General features: G+C 35.8%; 1 protein-coding gene across 1 annotated transcript; it reads left to right on the forward strand.

The window, feature by feature from the left end:
- The first annotated feature begins 5,716 nt into the window (after positions 1 to 5,716).
- On the forward strand, positions 5,717 to 20,272 carry wnt4 (wingless-type MMTV integration site family, member 4). Its single transcript, XM_019107015.2, has 5 exons — positions 5,717 to 6,418; positions 16,342 to 16,577; positions 16,656 to 16,787; positions 18,596 to 18,738; positions 18,820 to 20,272. The coding sequence occupies exons 1-5, from the start codon at positions 6,351 to 6,353 to the stop codon at positions 19,288 to 19,290; spliced, it is 1,050 nt and encodes a 349-aa protein (XP_018962560.2). The 5' UTR covers positions 5,717 to 6,350; the 3' UTR covers positions 19,291 to 20,272.
- Positions 20,273 to 20,329: the final 57 nt, after the last annotated feature.

Here is a 20,329-nt window from a genome sequence, read left to right on the forward strand (position 1 = left end):
TTTGCATTATTGTAAGGGGTAGGTCTATGCATTAATAAAACAATCTAATAGGTGGAAAAATTAATTTATTGTTAGTTTCCGGTCATAGCTGTATCCCTTCTAGCCACAACCGCAGGAAATCTGATGTAGTGAGGTCAAAGGTGTATAAGCAGCTCAACCAATCAGAATCAAGGGGCCTCATTTACAAAGTGTGCGTATGCTCAGATTTGATCTTAGAGTGTGTGTACGCTTAAATCCATGCCAATGTTCATCTTTGTAAAAACTGGCTTTTTCTTGTCAGAATACTGCAGGTTTTTTAAAAATTTAAGCTGTTTTTGCATTTACATGCATGTACATGCGTTTTCTGTGCATACGTTCATTCTATGAATTACACATACATATATTTGAGAGATGATCGTAAGATCAAATTTGAGATGGTTTCTGCACAACATAACATAAATTAGGCCCACACAGCAGAACTATTTGTTTTATTAATTGGATCTTAAAATATATTCTAATATAAAACAGTAATTTTAAATCAAAATTACTATTTGAAGTGTATTTTTTGTTCAAATGAATACATCTTTGATAAGCTTATTTGAGATTTTTTTTATCATATGGGTATTTTCTGTATTCTTCTGGGATGCTTTTCCCAAAAGCAACTATGGTCGCAAGATCCGTCATTACCAATAGAGTTCAATGGAATTAATGACCATAGTTAACCAACAAAGGTTTTGGGGAACGCACCCCAGGTTGGTTTGTTGTGGTCATTTGAACAGTGTGAATTTTGGAGACCAGTATTGCAAACAGTCTAGTCAATATTTGTGCAGTATTGACTGAGGATCTGCTTTTATGTTTGAAGGAAAGGAGAACAAACTTAACCTGTTGTGATCTGAGATAGAGGAAGCTGAAAACACTTTCATTGGGATGTCACCCATGTTGTGCTCTTCAGGATTTCCAAGGGGAAAAGTTGCCAGGATCAATGCTAGGAATAACACACACACACACACACACACACACACACACACACACACACACACACACACACAAACACACACACACACATACACACACACACACACATGCACACACGCACACACACATTGGGATTCCATGTTTTATGGGGACATCCCATAGACATAAAGGTTTTTATACTGTACAAACTGTATTTTCTATCCACTTACCCAAAACCTACTGTTTACAGAAAACTTTCTGCTATTTCAGATTTTCAAAAACTTAATTCTGTATGATTTAAAAGATTTCGCATTGATGCAAGAATAATTTTCACTTAGAAATTGCTAGTACGTTGCTAATACACAACAAGTAGCACATTGAATTAAACGTGAAATTTTGAAGTAGAAAGACTGAAATTGTATTTTCTTGTAAAACGTTCTTCAAAAAAAAATTAGGAAAATAGAGTGCTAGGATTGACCAATCAGAATCAAGCATTCCAGAGCGCCGCATAATAATGAATGAAAGCAATTAAAAAGAATACTAAAAGTATCTTGCATCGCTACTTATGCTGCTAAATTACAAATTGCTTGTTTCTGACAAATGACTAAATCTCAATCTAAATGTTTTCTGACAGTTATTTTCGTTTGCTAAATCCAGTCTAATACTTGCAATAGCAGGTGTGACAGTGAGAAGTCAGAAAAGACCTGTAACCATAATACTGCCATAACTCACAGTCAACACAACACAGAGGGGAAATGTTTATGGTACCAAATGCTCAGTGTAAATGTTAAAGGGGTTCGCGCTCCACCATTAACATGCCATTGGAAAGCCGTTTCCTTGGTAATGGCTCTGCAAGCACAAGCTGTATAAAATCTGTTTGGGTTGGGAATGCCATTGTGATCACATATATGTGCCAATCCATGTTGCCATGGAGGGCGGGACCGCTCAGGAACGCCTTTTCATGACTAAGCCCCTTTCTTCCCCTTTCCCAGGAGTCATTCATTCTGGATTTAATTTATCACAGACAGGGATGATCAGATCAACCTTCTGTTGCCTAACCTCTGCACCTCTCTGCTCACTTCTGACTACAACACCGATGGCCTAATTCTAGCCAGCTTGCTTTGGTCTGAAAAGACAACAATATATGTATTCATGACAAAGAAAGCAAATCTGATCAGCACCCTTAGATCTGATTTTAATTTGGGCTCGACGTCCTCTCTTGAACTCCACACGATCTCAGCAGATGGGTCACAGATACTGATGTCAATTCCTGGATCTTTCCAAAGTATGCGCACAGTAAAACGCAATGGACCCCATAACTCTTTCCATGTTCACTTCAATTTAAAACTTCATCAGTCAGAAGCTTCTACTAAAAAAAAAAAAAAAAAAAAAAAAATAACAAATGGAGACAAATTAATTTGAGCAAAGTACAATGGTTCACTGATGGCATCAAGCTTCAGTGATATGGTTTATAAGGTTTAGATTAAGCATTAATAAATATCACAATGCAAATGCACAATAACAAATATTATTAACATTTGAATATAAATTAATTAACATGAGTAATATTTATAATGAATTATTGATATGATGAATTATCCAATAGTATTGTTAATATACAATATTACTAATATGTATAATATAATGAAATATTATTAAAAGTAATTTAACTACATAGTCTCAACAATATATGAAATTATCTAAATTACTAAAATTACTGAATAAACAAACAAATCGCAATTGCACAATAACAAATATTATTAGTATCTGAATATAAATTATTAATTTATATGATTAATATTTAGAATTAATTATTAATAGAATTAATTTATAATATTGGTGATATAATATTATAAGATTTATAATATAATCAAATATTAGTAGTAAAAATATAACTACATAGTCTCAACAATATATTAAATTGACTAAATTACTAAAATGAATGAATTAATTAATAGAGAAGAAATAGCACAATGCAATTGCACATTAACAAACATATATACAATATATTATTCATTTATTATAAAAATAGCAATATAATATAATTAATGAATTTTATTAAATTAAAAATATGAGTATAAAAATAACTGCATAGTCTCAACAATATACTAAATTAACAAAGTCGTTAATTTTTCTTTGGCACAAACCACGCTTATCCCCACATTTCAGAAGGCGCAATAAGATTAATGTTATTGTTATCATGATATTAATATTATTGAATAATGTTGTTCATAAATTATTAATATTAACATAACTGCATAATCCCAACAATTTACTTATAAATATGTTATAATTACTTTTTTACAGTTTTGTTCATGAAAGACATCCTATGAAAATAATAAGTCTATTTCCTGAACATATATAAGGGCAATAGGATTTAGGTGTCGAAATTTGAAAACACCTAAAGCATTGATAAGCATCAGCCAAAGCAGACAGGACTGATGCAGCATAATTTGAATGATTTCATATAGAGGAAGTGCAAACACTATGCAGGAGTCATGCAAAGGTTGCTAGGCACTGAAACCACTGCAGTCTGCTGTGCAATGACTGTTATGCACTTGCATGTTCAGCGCATGCTGTGAAGAGCCTATCCAGACGTCTGCACTGCTCGCGCCACAAGAATGGATTCATTCACTGGTGGCACATGTCTATAATTTCTTGGTCGTAAGTCAGCATCTCTGACTGCCTGTTTATTCACATGCATGTCTAGAGCAGTCTCGTTACTGAACTGGAAATAAGATCCAAAAATCATCACATTTCGCATTTCTAGGAGAGAAACTGGGAATTAAGTGACATTAAGTGGCTTTAACATTGCACTCCAGACAAGTTTAGAAGTTAAAGACAAGAGAAAATCTTCCCAAATCAAAACCGTTACAGAATTTGGGACTTATCCTGTCCAATCTGCCACCAATGATTGTGGTTCAAATGCTGCTGATTTACTAAATGGGAAAGAGAGAGTTTAAGCACAACAGCTGTGAAAAAATAGTGTCATGTAGGTTGTCTGCCGTCCAAACCTCGTCTCCTTGGCTCCATGCAGTCTTGCTCTTGTTGCTCCAGTATCATCGGTGGCGTCTGTGGGGATAACAGATCACACCTCTTTTGTGAGTGTGGGATTGCACGAGGGCCAAGGCTCAGTAAATCAGCACCAGTGGAGTGCAGAACTGGACAGAACCAGCAACGAGTGTGTTCTGGGTCCAGACACTGAGTCTAGTATTTAAAATGCCTGATGAGAGAGGATTTACAAAATAATTAAAATGCATTTAATCTAAACACGACTGCATGGCTTTTTCTACTAATTATAATTTATTAATGTCATTAGTCAACTCATTCAAACAGCACCTTAGAATTAAGAGAAATTAAAGATTATTATTTAAAGAAAAAATTAAAATATTAAATGTTTTTATTCAGCAAGGATGCATTACATTGATGAATAGTAAATACAATGTTACACAAGATTCCTATATTTCTTTAAATGCTGTTCTGTTCTATTCTATTCATCTAAGAAAAATGGATCATGGGTTCAGCAAAAATATTAAGCAGCACAACTTTTTTCAATGTTAATAATAACAAGAAATGTTTCTTGAGCATTTAATTAGCATATTAAAATGACATCTGAAGGATCATTTGATCATGAAGACTGGAGTATTGAAGCTGATGCAGCTTTGCATTAGAGAAATAAACTGCATCTTAAAATCCAATAAATTAGAAAAACAGTTTTAAATTGAAATGATTTGTATAGTATTACTGTTTTACTGTAATTTTCAAATAAATGCAGCCCTAGTGAGTACAAGACTTCTTTCAAACATATTTTTAAAAAACACACTGATTGTCATTTTTACATACATAATTAAACATTATTTGTAAATGTTTTAATCACTATTTCAATTATTCAATCATTATCGTTTTAATGGGTTATAGAATACAAAAAATAATTCTGCCTAAATTTTGTTTTTAACAACAACAACAATAATAATAAAATCATAGTTAAGCCAAAAAATGAAGCATATTAAATGAAGCCTGAAAATTTTTGAATGGTCGTTACACAAAGCAAGCTTTAAAAGAGCAATGCTCTACTATGCATTGAGCTGCAAAAAATAAATAAAATAAAATAAAACAAATAATAAAAGGTTAATCAGAACAATCTCTAATTCCCAACACTGAAAGTCCTTCAATTCAGAAACCAGCCAACGCCAGCCTTGACTCAGCATCAGTTATTGTTACTCAATTTCTCCCTCTGTTGGTCAACAGCGATTCCGAGGGACCCAGTCAAGCACTTGTCTGTCAGTTTAGTAACCTTGTAAGATAAAAACAATTACACATACATTTACCAGCATAGAAAGATGTTTGTGGTTTCCCATTGCATATATACTGTACCATGTTAAAACACATGAACTTATGATGAACTCTTGCTGTGACTATGCTGACAGGAAACGACCCAAAGAGAAACCACCACGACTGATTTCAGACAAAAGTCCAATACGAAGACAAACCTGGTTTATTTGTCTGCGCAAGCCTAATAAATCAGATTTTACCTTTGAAAACGCTGCTTTTTGAACTGACTCTTCATTCTCACTTTCAATGACAACTACAGCATTAATAATAATAATAATAATATGCCATAATAACAGCAATTTCTATGGTCTTTTTTTTTTTGTCCAAAGCTGTCAAAATGCTAGACATCCTATAAATAGCATCCTAACCACAAAGTACTTGCGTTTGGGGGCACTGAGGCCAGGGAAAATACACCTTGCCAAAATCATAAGCGGTTATACCTCAAGCACGGCGAATAGTTGCCGCATTGAGTCCCTCTGGAGAACTTTAAAAAAATAAATAAAAAACACTTGGCAGCCAAGAGCAAGAGAAAACATATATTCATGCACTAAACCCGCCTTTATCTGCTTTTCTCACACATCAAAACCTCCCCCAAATGACGCGCCGCCCCTACCAAACCTTCAGGAGTCAGTAAATTCAGCATTCCCTCTCAGACTCAATTCAGAGTGGCATCCACATGGGTCATGAAACGGAGCTGAACTTCACGTTTAGATGAATTAACGGCACGCACAGGACCGGGACTGCCATTTAGACTCACTTTACTGGCTGGACCGCGCGTATTTCATCTTTATTTGATGCTGCGTAAAAGCTGACCGTGGAAAGCGCTGCAGGCGCTCTGAAGAAATCCCATCAGAGGATACCGCTCAGTGTGATTTTGCTGCCACTACATATAAACTATATTGAGCACTTGCGTTTGTTTACACGGGGAGACAAGAACTGTTGATCCGGACAGACCTGCTTCTCATCCAAATGGATGCGCAATGATGGATTAATCGCTTTTCGATGCAACTTTTCCCCCCGGTGCGCTGATAAACCCCTCCTGAGGATTTTACGCCAGCAACCTTTACCTGATTTATCCTTTCAAGATGTATTTGATAAGGTCACTGCTTATGCTCTTTCTAGCACTCTTCTCCGCCAATGCGAGCAACTGGCTGTAAGTCAATATCACTTTCTTCATTCATGTGATGTTTTGACTTCTAGGTTGACTGTTAAGGTTGTCTGTTATGACTAAAGTCAGTCAGATTCCTAAAAGCAAATGTCAAATGCAGCACGTGAACTACAAATCTGAAACTAAGCGAACTTGTGAAAAGATTAAAGCATATCTAGATTAGCCTACAATTTTTGAAAGCGCAGAAGACATGAATTAATCCGCAACACAGTTGAAAACTGTTTTAGTAGTCTATAGTAGCTTTTAATAGAAAATTAAAATGTCAGGGCATGCACTGTATGGACGGCACAAAATATAAGGAAATGAAACCGGTTATTTGGAGACGTTCAGTTCATGTGCTTTTGGCACAGCCGCGCTTGGCGCTGGTTGCGCACAGCCTGGAGAGCAACGCATGAATATGACAGCAGTAACAGCACACTTTAGTGCTAAAGAGGGCTGTATAAATTAATCACTTATAAAAATTTATGATTATAGCAAAGAACTCATAAATCAATGACATGATTTTGATATTTATATAGATAAGAAGCAGAATAGCGTGCTTTGTTAAGGCCATATCAAGATGTTTGCATTTCTAGGTGTTTATAATTATTTATCTGTATCCTCGGGGCAGAAATAGCACATCATTTAATCTGTCCAGATGTAGTTGAGTTTTCGATGGAAGAGTGTTTTTAACTAAAGGCGTGGTGACAGGTTTGGGACATGTACAGACACGCTTCACACTAAAGGAAAACCTCCTACCTGTCTACAAAATATGATCATTCTGACAGGAGCTTGTACACTATTCCAACCCCAACTTAGGACAGGTATTAGCAGGTAGCCAAATAGACATTAGACTGGTTTTCTTTAGCAAACAAAAAATGTGATCGCTTCGAGTTAAATGAGCAACACGTGGGCAAGAATCTGAAAAGTTGTCTTTCAATCAAGACACACTGTAAATATTATTTACAGGTTAATGAAAACATATCATAAAATGTGCCTTTAAGTTTTGATAAGAACTGGAAGGTTAAAGTTTATGGTTAATTCGAACAACAGGGAAATGGCACATTTTGAGTAAAAATCTTAAAACCTGCAACAGGCTATCCAAACAACATTAAAGCATTATTTTTTTCTTAATTTCAATTCTTAAAATAAAGTAGAAAAATGTTGCTTAATGTCAATTGCATGACAATTAACAACACATATGGTGAATTTAAAACATTTCAGTAAATTTGTTGCATGCTTTTTTTTTTAAATAAAGATCATCTTCAGACATATTCCTAAGGTAAAACTTCTAAGCAACACAGCAGTCTTATTTTAGTTCAGATGAAATAAACAGTGATTTTATCACTGATCTTAAAATGAGATTTAGATGCAAAGTAAGATTAAGAAACACACTCTTTATGTTTTGTCTAAATCGTTTCAAATAAAATCAGATTAAAGGTATGACTGAGTAAGCAAACTTTTTTCTGTTTTGTCTCCTGTTGGTTGCATATCTTAAAAATAAAAGTACTTTAATGGCTTTGCTGTATAGTAGGTTAGGTGTAGACTTTAAAACGTTCTCGATGTTTCATTATAGGTTCTTCGTTTAAGTGTTTTGGCTTCTGAGCTCTTTAAAAGACCAGAATATAAACATTCTGAAAACAAGAGAATAAAGTTTTTTTTTTGTGTGTATGTGTGTGTGTGTGTGTGTGCTTAAAAAGTATCAAGCTGTAAAGCATTTGTAGTTCTAGTATGAAGAGTGTGCATTAAATTACTTTCTCCTGTTTACTAGGGTGTAAAAGTCCACTCTTTACTCAATAGTCATAATTAAAGGTTTTGAAGTACAGTAGAGAGCTTTTCATTTGTGTGAATGTATTATTCTTGAGCACATCCATCAGCACCTGTAGAGGGTTGAGGTGCAGGTGCAGGTCATAAGAGCAGTTTTACTGCACCTGCACATCTTCAAACCTCCATCAACAGCATGTGCTTGTTCAAGCAAATATAAGCTTACATTGCTTTATAATATTTTATGAATGACCATTTGCGGTTTGTTTGTATTAAAAATGCCAGGAATGAATCATTAATTAGAGACTATAAATAACAGATGGTAAAATGTCATTAAACAAACTCTTTTCTAAATAAACACTGCAAATAGTCACTTTCAATCCTTATTCTAATGCATTTTGACAAGCAATGGCTTTTATCTTGGTTTGGCAAACTTTCAGTCTGTTCCAACTTAGTGTGCTATGTCTTTTCCAGCTGACTGAACAGTTTCCCTGTTGTAGATGAACAAATATCTTCTAAAATAATTTGTAGAATTCTATTGAAAAATCCTGACTCATATCAATCCATCCAATCTTTAAAGGAATAGTTATTAAATAAATCTACTCACCCTTTGGACATATAGATAAGTTTGTTTTCTCATGGGAACAGATTTCGAGAAATTCAGCTTTGCATCACTTGCTCACCAATGGATCTTCTGGAGTGAATGGGTGCCGTCAGAATGAGAGTCCAAACAGCTGATAAAAAAAAAAAAAAAAAAAAAAAAACAGTCAAACAGTCCATCAATTAATATCTTCTGAAGCGAAAAGTGGCATGTTTAAGCTGCTTGAATAAAAACAATTCCATCAAGGTTTTTTTTTTTTTTTTTTACTTCAAACCCTCTATGTACGCTAATGCTTTTCCAGTGAAAAAGTTGTCTTGTCTGAATCAGGGGAGAAATATGTACAGATAAAGAGCACTGTTTACAAGCAAAAACTAAAAAAATATGTTGGTGGATTTTGATGTGAGAATACAACAAAGGATGGAGTTTTCCACTGGAGAAAGCATTATTATGGATGATGGAAGAGACGGGTTGATGTTAAAAAGTTAAATTGATTTGTTTCTCACAAGCATGAAACTTTTCATTTCACAAGACATTAAGTGTTGGCCTGGAGTTGTGTAGATTACTTGTGGGTTATTGTGATGTTTTGGACTCTCATTCTGACGGCACCCATTCACTGCACTGGATCCAATGGTGAACAGAAAAAAAAACAAACTTATCTCAGGATGGCCTTTTATTGACCAACATAAGGCCTATGCAACCTTTTTAAACTTTTAAAGTTTATCTTAATGAATTTTCCTTTTCTAGTTTCATGATGCAACAATTGCAGAACTACGGAAAGAGTTGCATGGTGTCAAACAGATGTTTTTGACATGCTGAGGTCACAGTAGGTTTACAAATGTAAAAACGCACTTGCAGTTGTGATTACGAATATAATACCAAACCATACAGTTGTATTTGTTTGGGAAGTGATACAGTGTCTCTCATTGAATGGGATGGAAAGAACAGTGGTTGAGAAGTTTGCACAGGACGGCCAATAAATAGTTCACAGCTGATGAGCAACATGAGAAGAGAGAAACCTCTAATGCGAAATACATCCTGGCGCCGAGCACTGATAACACAAATAACACCAATGACAACAGGGTAATGAAGCAATAAAACCTGTTGTCACATCCAACCACTCATACAGCAGCCTATTAAAAGGTTAATTTGATTAAAAAAAGGCAACTTCCACCATTTCCCTCCTCAACTAGCCTAATAAAATGTTTAAGATGGCATAAAAAGACAGGCGACAGACAAATACAGTAAAAGAAAGACTGAAAAGATGAATTTGAATAATGTCTAATTGAGAGCCCATTAATAAACATTAATGTTCCTGCAGAAATAATGCTTTTCAAAAATGCAAAATGAGATCAAGAGCCACACTGGACATTTTTATGACCAAAACATTTAATTGTATATATTTTTGGCCTTTACTTTTGTGTTCTTATGTTCCATCTCATCATCAGACAACAACATTTCTCAAGTTCAAAACTCCCATAGGGGCCTGTCAGCGTCTAAACAGAACAAGTTAGGAATAACTCTGTAATAATCTATAATTTACCTCTTGAATTGATGGTAATTATATTTAAATATTTAATCATTTTTTTCATTTGGTTTTGAAGGCATGTGATCCAGAAGGTCCTGTTTTGTAGACGCAGATATTCATATGAGACAATTAGCGAAGCTGAATTAATCTGTATAGATTATTAGTTGTTGTTTTTTTTACTGCTCTGAAAGTCTCTGAAGAAAGTATCTTCATGATGTATGTCTGGTACATTCGATATTTAATTTGCTAGAAGAAAAACAAGCTTAAAACACCCCAGGAAACAAAAAGGCATAAGTGTGATTTTTTACTTTGTGAATATTTTTACATTTTTTTTTGGAAATGAAATTGAATTAGTGTTATTGAGTTAGTTTAATTGAGATGTTGGTTTTGTAACAGTGCTAATCTTTTAGGATATCGTCAATAAATGAGATAACACTGCCCTCTAGAGTTAAAGACATCCACTAGACTTGCAGATAAGCATAGTGCAAAAGCAACAAGACTCCATCCTGTAGCTCTAGATGAACACTCAGAACTTAAAGAAAATGAGCGAATGACTTTTTGGTACATGTGCTGTGAATAGTCTGCAAGACCTAGAAATCCCAATGAGTCACTGAGTTATTGAGGAAACAAGAGCTGTTTATGAGAGAAACACTGTTGAGCAAGAATGACACATCTGTTTCTGAAAACATGTCGCATTCTGTGATGGATGTTTGATTCACATTTTGGCATCTTTCTGTAGGACATCTTGACTGTATTTTCAATCTATCTTGTAAGGAGAATTAAAGTGTGACTGTGGAGTGATCATCTATAGGCCACCGTTCAAAAATTACTAAATTAATACTTTTATTTAGCAAAAATGCATTAAATTGACTCTAAATTAATTTACAATATTAAAAAATACAATTTCAAATAAATGCTTTTCTTTTGAATTTTCTAGTCATCAGCAAATCCTGAAAAAAAGTGTCACGTTTTCCACAAAATATTAAGTAGCACAACCGTTTTCCACATTAATAATATAAATGTTTTTAAGCAGCCAAAAAAACAAAAAAAAAAAAACATTCTCATGTGCAACTGGAGACTGGAGAAATGGATGCTGAAAATTCAGCTTTGCATCACAGAAATAAATTGCATTTTAAAATATATTACAATAGAAAGCAGTTATATAAAACTGTAATCATGTTTGATGATATTACTGATTTTACTGTATTGTTAGTCAAATAAATGCAACCATTGTGAGCATTAAAAAGCAACCTTTGAAACTTAGTAATTTCAACTTTTCAAAGTAATTTTACACTGTTTAAAATTAAAATCACCTATACTGATGGCTGGATATTTAAGGTCATTAGGACAAAGAATTGTGCTTAGAAATGCAAGATGTGCTTGAGCATGCAAAACTCACCAGCTCTGTGCCTTACTGGTTGCTAAGGTTCTGAGAGGTTGCTGGCATGTGTCACTTATGGCCCTTTGGGTGGTTGCATGCTTAATGCAATTCACCATCTGCCCTGTGAAAAATCAAATCTGATTGATTAGAAAAGGAAAATTCTGAACAACTTAATATATCATTCCTGTCAGTGCCACAAATGGTGCAGGATGAGTTTCCCACAAAGTTTTTTTGGAAAAGTATGAGCCTTGCCAACAGTCATGCATTTTAGTAACAGCAACAGTGTTTCTGTTCAAAACAAACTCCTTGGTAATGCTGAGGGACATTAAATGTCTTTAAATGGAGGTAGTGTTTAAAAAATAATTATAATAAAAATGGAAATATGTGGGTGAAATACGAAGCCCTAAAATGCATCAGTTCCCTTAAATGCCCCGAACATTGAATTTATTTCAGAGAAACAGCTTTTAATACACAGACATGAGCGCCTTGTGACGCACAACTTACAAATATGTAAATATAAAATATTTTTGGTAAACATCATGAAATTGTGGCGCTTGGACGCCATAGCACGCATGTTTACTTGCTGTCGGTAGCTTGCGCAGGTCTGATATTTACTTTCATCGATTTACAGCAGAGAGACAGGAAATGTCAACATCCATGGTTTGATTATTCAATAAACTCACAAAAAGAGGAAGTGAAGCTTTTGAGTTGCAACATATATTTATACACTACCATTCAAAAGTCGGGTTCTTTTGTACTTTCCATTCATTAAATAATCCTGAAAAAATGTATCATGGTTTCCACAAAAATATAAAACTGCACAACTGCTTCCATCATTATTAATAAGAAATTTTCTTGAGCAGCAAATCAGCGAATGATTTCTGAAGGATCATGTGACACTGAAGCCTTGAGGAATGAAGCTGAAAATTCAGCAGGAATTAATTACATTTTCAAATATATTAAGAAATAGAAAATAACTATTTGGAATTGAATATATTTCACAATATCACTGTATTTTTGATCAAATAAATGCAGCCTTGGTGAGCATGAACGGTAGTGTATGTTATATAACTTTAAGTGTGTTTATACGTTGACAGCAGTACAAAGCGAGTGGATATATACAGGCGTGTGTACGTGTTGCCGTTCTGTTTTTCTCTCTCATTCTCTTCCGAACTTTCTTGTACGGCATGGTTGCGTGCTAAGTCGCGCTTGGCTAAGCCATCTGGAGCCAACAGCGCTCGAAGGCCAGGGCAATGTAATTCAACACAAACATGACACAAAAAGAAGAAGGCCCCGTGCTCCAGGTGAAATGCTCCCGCAAAAACCTCCCAGAAAGCGCAGAGGAAGGCATCTCCCATTCTTTTACAAAATCCCACAGTTGGCTCCCCTTGTTTTCCCAAACTTAGCACTGCGATTAGCGAGTACGTAGAAGAAAGCTAGAGAGCTAGAATTGGGAAGCAATGAAAACAAGATTCTCTCAAGGTCTCAGACAATCTTTTTCCCAGACAAATACGCAGCGGGCCGTTCTTCAGGTGTTTGTTTGTCAAAATCCCGAGCTTGATACGAGCGCAAGTCTTATGAGAGCATCTGGCACTGATATATTATATTCCAGCGCTTATCCCGCCAGTCCGGATGGGCCTCCTCTGCCATTTGGCTGCCAGATTCATTATCAGGTCAGGATCACAGAGCTAATTTACTAGTGAAACAAACAAAAGCTGTAAACATGCATGCAAGAACATGCAATTGTCAACAGATGCTATAAAAAGAAAGTCAAACACCCTCCGAGCAGAATGCATGTGCATCTGGCTGCTCCGCTGATGTTGTGGTTCATCTTCTGGCTGGACAGGAGTGCGTTATCAAAGCTCAAGAGGGCAGAGATGATGGTCCCGTGGACAAGGAGGTGTTTGTTTCTTATCTGCCCCAGCCTTGGCCTTCAAATCAGCTCCTGTCAACAGCAGAGAGGGTTGAGATGCACCGCAGCCAGCTGCAGGGAGCTGGACGTTCCATTTGAACTTGTTAAGATGAGCCCTTGAAACCAAAAAATAAAGCTTCTTTATTGACTTTAAATCCTGATATCAAACAATCAAGGCCAGTTACGTCAAAATTAAGTCAAACTCAAAGACTGAGTTTGTAGAACTTTCATTTTGAATGTTAATTGTTAACATTCATGAACTGAAATATTGACATACATGTGATTGCATTAACATCGGATTAGCTGGTTAACTGCTTGGCTGAAAAAAATGGTAACATCTAAGGTTTTTTTTTTTTTTTTTTTTTTTTTTCCCCAAGTCAAAAATATTGCTGAATCAACCTAAATAAATTAATATATACCGACAAAACTACATTTTATGGGTTAAATCAGTTAAAATAGCTCTTTGAAGGTAACAACTGCAGATCATCCATTAAAAGAAGCCCCTAAAAATCCCAATTTAACAGAACATTAAACATTAACACATCCTTTATTGTACTGATTCTAACAAATTAGCACTTAATTTAAACATGTACTTTCTCCCAAACACAAAGCATGCTGAGGTCTAGAAGTCTGCTTTAACTCATTTATTTCAAATTCAGCTTAATATAATTGGTTATTGAGTTCAAATAACTTTTTTCTGTCAAGTACAATAAGCTTCTAGTAATGCTTGTGAATGAACTTTATTTATTATTTTTTTTTAATTTTACTCTTTGGTTTAACAGTGTTGGGCAGTGATGGTTCCATTAAGAACATTTATTCTTTCCATTCCATAGAAGGTTCTTTAGATTTCTAAAATGTTCTTCAAAGCAAGAAAAAAAAACTGTTCTTTTGAGAACCGATCCATGAAAGGTTCTCTGTACCAAAATGGTTGCATCGCTGCAAAAACCCCCTTTTAAACCCTACTTTCAAGAGTGTAAATACTTGCATTTACATGATGAGCATTTCGTGAGTCAGATCCGATCCGTGCTGATTTTGAGGGTTAGCCTTGAGCTACGATCCGAATCAGTAAACCTTGAGATCTTGCAACTTAATCGAGTATTTACAGCACAGTACCTTCAAAGCCATTCTTAAGACCTACATCCACAATACATTTGGGCGCACTTTGGAATTACCCAGCACCACACCAAAAAGACCTTCAGAAACAAATAATGCAAAACAAACCCATTCGTGAGCGCCCTTGCAAACATCACCTGCACGCAACTCTCTAAATGCATCTGCACAGACTTTAAACAGTCAAGACTTTGATCTCCACCAGTCTTGATGATAATGAGACCAAGCTCGGTGTGTATGGATGAAAACCTGTGCGATGTGTTGTAGTACAGGACTATTTTTATAAGGTGCCTTAAAGAGATGCAGCTCAGCAGACCCTTTAAAGCGATGGTGTTGCCCCGACCCCCTGGCCCTGGAGGTGATGGATGAAGATAGTCTCTATCCGTCTCTCTCAACATCACCCTTACGTCATCTGTCCAGCACAGCTTTCCAAGAACGTCAAAGGAGGGCAAAGCTGTTTATGTTAGCGGTGTTTATTGAACTGTTTGTGCTATGAAGTAAATGAAAAACCTATGTTGGGTCACCAAACTAGTGGAACGATGCATGGGTCAGATCCTATAACAAATAAATCAAGCGATTTAACTAAAACAAACAAACAAATAAATAAATAAATTGGGAAAAATGATAATATAAAACCCAAAATGTGGTAAAACTTATATAAATTAATAAAATGACCACAGTAAAATGTTTTATGTTTCTCAAATAAATTTCTCATGCTCATCAAGGCTGCATTTATTTGATCAAAAATACAGAAAAAAAAGAAAAGAAAAGAAAAAAAACCAGTAATATTGTGAAATATTACCGCAGTTTAAAATAATGGTTTTCTATTTTACTATATTTTTTAAATATTATTTATTGCTGAGATGCAAAGCTGAATTTTCAGCATCATTACTCCAGTCTTCAGTGTCACATGATCTTTCATCATATATATATTGGAACCTGTGATACTTTTTTCAGGATTCTTTGATGAATAAAAATTTAAAAAGAGCAGCATTTTTTAAAATAGAAATCTTTTGCAACATTATACACTAGTGTTCAAAAGTTTGTTTTTCTTTTTTTCAAAGAAATTAATACTTTTATTCAGCAGGTATGTATTAAATTGATTAAAAGTGACAGTAAAGACTTATGTTGTTAGAAAAGATTTCTATGTTGATAATAAATATGATAATATATATGTCAAATAAAGAAAGAAAAAAATCATAATATTCTACATTCTAATATTGCAAATTACATTAAATCTTTTTCTTCAAGCTCCAAAAACATCCAGCATCTAGATACTATTTTTTTTTTTCGGTAACACTTTAGTATAAGGACCAATTCTCACTATTAACTAGTTGCTTATTAGCGTATCTATTATTAACATATTGGCTGTTTATTAGAGCTATATAGCACATATTCTGCATGACCATATTCTATATCCCTAATTTTTCCCAATACCTCAACTAAACAACTACCTTACCAACTATTAATAAGCAGCAAATTAGGAGTTTATTGAGGCAAAAGTCATAGTTAATGGTTTGTTAATCGTGAGAATTGGACCTTAAAATAAAGTGTGACCGTTTTTTCTTTACAAATGTCTGTATTAATAAGAGTCTAAGAACATTCATTGATCATGACTCCATTGGTTTGTCCTCAGATACCTGGCAAAGCTGTCATCGGTGGGGAGCATCTCGGATGAAGAAACCTGTGAGAAGCTCAGAGGACTCATCCAGAGGCAGGTTCAGATCTGCAAGCGTAATGTGGAGGTGATGGACGCGGTCCGCAGGGGCGCACAACTTGCCATCGACGAGTGTCAGTTTCAGTTCCGCAACCGACGCTGGAACTGCTCGACGCTAGAGAGTGTTCCTGTGTTTGGCAAAGTGGTCACACAAGGTAAGTAGTCTCATATCAATTTAACTGGACATGCTTAAAACTGCATGCATGCTTAATGGCTGCTTATTTGTGTCACAGGTACACGGGAAGCTGCATTTGTGTACGCCATATCTGCTGCTAGCGTAGCCTTTGCAGTGACAAGAGCCTGCAGCAGTGGGGAGCTGGACAAGTGTGGCTGCGACCGCAATGTGCACGGTGTCAGTCCAGAAGGTATGTGCAGTTTGTTTAGATAATGATTGTGATGATTGATTAATTGCTGAGAAACCACTATTAATAAATATGATTAAATGATTAGGAGGACTATGATGATTAAAATAGCTATGAAACCATAATCATTAGTCTTTCATACCCAGACCAAAAGGTGTATGGTGCAGCTTATCCTGGCCAAGAAATAGCAGATTAGACAGGAAGAGTCATGTGACTGATACATAAAGTGGTAAATAACAATACATGTTGTTCATATGTGCAGTTTATGAACAGGATATGAAATAGATTATACTACAATAATCGAAAAGCATTCTATATGTTTATAAGAGAAAATAAGGCAGAAGTACAATGAAAGTATCTAAAGAATATTTTCCGGACGTTTCCTATCATTTTAAATTATCAGAATGTATCTATGACAGAGGGTTGGTCTAAGTAAGTGGGTAAGATGCACCATCTGGGTGTTCTGATGAAACCCGTGTGAAATGTTTAAGAGAATTTACCTATTTTAAACTAATCCAATAGCTTTTAAACTAATTTAATAATCGCATTTCCTTTTACAGTCATATTTATTTTCTTAAAGCTAACCTAAACAACATAAAAATAACCAAAAGAAGTCTTTAATTGTTGGCATTTCTGAAACAATATGTTGAAGACGAAAATTATAACCTTCCAAAAAACAACATAAAACTGCATGAAACACATAAAAACTGAATTAGAATTAATGAATAAATGTCACTGAAACTAATAAGTTTCTTGGCATGGTAGCTTTTCTACAATGTCAAACAGGCCATTAGGGACTACAATTGGAAAGATATGATTATAATGTGATGAAAAGCATCTTCTGGTTCTTATCAAAGGATTTAGTGTACTTGTACACTGTCCCTATCAAATAAACTAAAGATAATATATAGATGTAACTTAACTTCAGTCCCTTATGTTGGGGTACGTTAAAATTAAAATGCTGGTTTCAACTTACCCCACAGCATTTGGGTCACTTTGCCTCATATCTGCCAATTACCAATAAGCCTCATATCTGCCTAGGTTACCAATTCAGGCTAATATTTAGTTAAATGACTTGCATGGTTTTATACATTGCTAAATCACCTATATGCATCATAAATATATTTAGTTTTTAAAGTAAATAGGTGCCTTCCACACCTGTCTCCTTTTCACTTTGGCAGAAATGATGGGGGATTCCAAAATTCAAGGTCACATGACAGTGAAAGTGTACAGTTGCCAAGATACTGGGGGTGGGTCAACTTACCCACTGACTCAACTTACCCCACTCTCCCCTATAATCATAAAGTATCAAAACTTTTGAAAACCTTTGAAGTAAATGACAGTAAAATACAGAAAATAACTGCAGACTATTTCATATTATTAAGTAATACTAAATAACAGTAAAATACACAGTTCTTCATGGATATCTAGTTCACTTACACCAGTTAAATACCAGTGAAGCGATGAGCACAAATCTTAGTAAACTGTTGCATGATTCATTTAAATACTGTCTTCCCATAAATTTACCGATCGAAAGGGAAACTCCTACAAATGCATATTCAATAAGGTGAGTCGCAAAAATAACTGTGTCCACGGCTTTTCAGCGCTAATTTCCCAATGCGTGTCTTTAGTAAATCCTGACAGTAGTTTTTTAACACCAAAGGGGGTTTGCGCTGGCACAAGCTGATAGTAAATCTGACCCCGATGTCATTAACCTGGACAAAAATTGCCAATGCAGTACATTTGTTTCCAGATGGACTGATGAAAACACTTCTAAACTTCTTCATCTTTGACTGCCTTTATCTCAACAGGTTTCCAGTGGTCAGGATGCTCGGATAACATTGCATATGGGGTTGCTTTTTCCCAGTCCTTTGTTGACGTCAGAGAACGAAGTAAAGGACAGTCCTCCAACAGAGCCCTAATGAACCTTCATAACAACGAGGCAGGGAGGAAGGTAAGACGCTTAACAAGCATCATGCCGAAAGCTTTTAGCATTCATAATTTGTTAACAAATGACCTTTCTTTTTCCATCCCAGCAATTCTGAACCACATGCGAGTGGAATGTAAGTGTCACGGTGTTTCAGGTTCCTGCGAGGTAAAAACCTGCTGGAAAGCAATGCCACCGTTCCGCAAAGTGGGCAACGTCATTAAGGAGAAATTCGACGGTGCTACAGAAGTGGAGCTGCGCAAAGTGGGCACCACCAAGGTCCTGGTTCCACGAAACTCACAGTTCAAGCCGCACACAGATGAAGACCTAGTGTACCTGGACCCGAGCCCAGACTTCTGCGAACACGACCCCAGAACTCCAGGCATACTGGGAACCGCAGGACGCTTCTGCAACAAGACCTCGAAGGCCATCGACGGCTGCGAGCTCATGTGCTGCGGTCGCGGATTCCACACGGAGGAGGTGGAGGTGGTCGACCGCTGCAGCTGCAAGTTCCACTGGTGCTGCTACGTTAAGTGCAAACAGTGCCGCAAGATGGTCGAGATGCACACGTGTCGGTGATCCAGACTGCAGAACTTATTCTCACCACTTCCCTACATGCACAGGGAAACCAGACAAATTCCCCAGCATTTCATGTGACAATAGAGGAACATGTCATACATGAGACTTTAAAATATAGGGGCGAATATACCCGAGGTCCCAATTGAGAGTATTTTTCTCTCTTCTCGTTCTTTTTTTAATTGTGGTTGCTCTCTTATTTTTATATCAATCAATCTATCTATCTATCTATCTATTTTAACTTATTGCAATCAAATAGAGAGTACATTTTTAATGTGACGCGCACCAGAGGAGTGCCATTGGGATCAGGGGCACATGAATATGGAGAAAGGTCAACGTTTAAATCCTTTTCATCGTTAATGCTGCTTTAGGGTTTCATCCTGAAAGATGGACTTTGGACTAACTGAGATATGCAGTACAGGTCTACATGTACTTTCCATAGTTTTCCATATTCCTGTGATGCTGCTTGAATTCAAGAATCACTCACCGATAATGTACAGCAAGTATTAAAGCGAGGCCTGCTTTACTAGGGATGCAAACTGGCTCCGAACAAGACGGAGTGGAAACATAAGTGTCAGCAAGCTGTTTGAAAATCAAAGTCATTAGTTAACTAGCTATTGACGCAGACGGATGATTGGTGCTGAGCTGTAACCATGCATCTGGCGCGAAACTGACAAACATAAATTGTTTACCCGCTTGGGGTGCTTGGACCATGGATTCTGTGCACGATGACTCTAGCACTTTTCCTCTCCAGATGCACATACCACAAATAAACAAATTCCCCAGCATTCCCTGCTCCATTAGTCAGACCGAGTGACTAAATTATTTATGTACAATACCATAACTCCAAGCTTTTCTATAGTAAAACTTGCTATCCAGTATGCTTTTAAAAGAAACATAGGTTTGTAAAGACTTATACACTGAAGAGGACTATATTTCATATGAATGTATGTTAAATTGAAATATATGCCGTGTCAAAGACTGACATGTTTGTTATTGTGCTTATTGGGTGAATTGCTCTTTGCAGATGGTGATTCATGGA

The sequence above is a fragment of the Cyprinus carpio genome, chromosome B11, assembly GCF_018340385.1.
Source record: "Cyprinus carpio isolate SPL01 chromosome B11, ASM1834038v1, whole genome shotgun sequence".
NCBI lineage: Eukaryota > Metazoa > Chordata > Actinopteri > Cypriniformes > Cyprinidae > Cyprinus > Cyprinus carpio.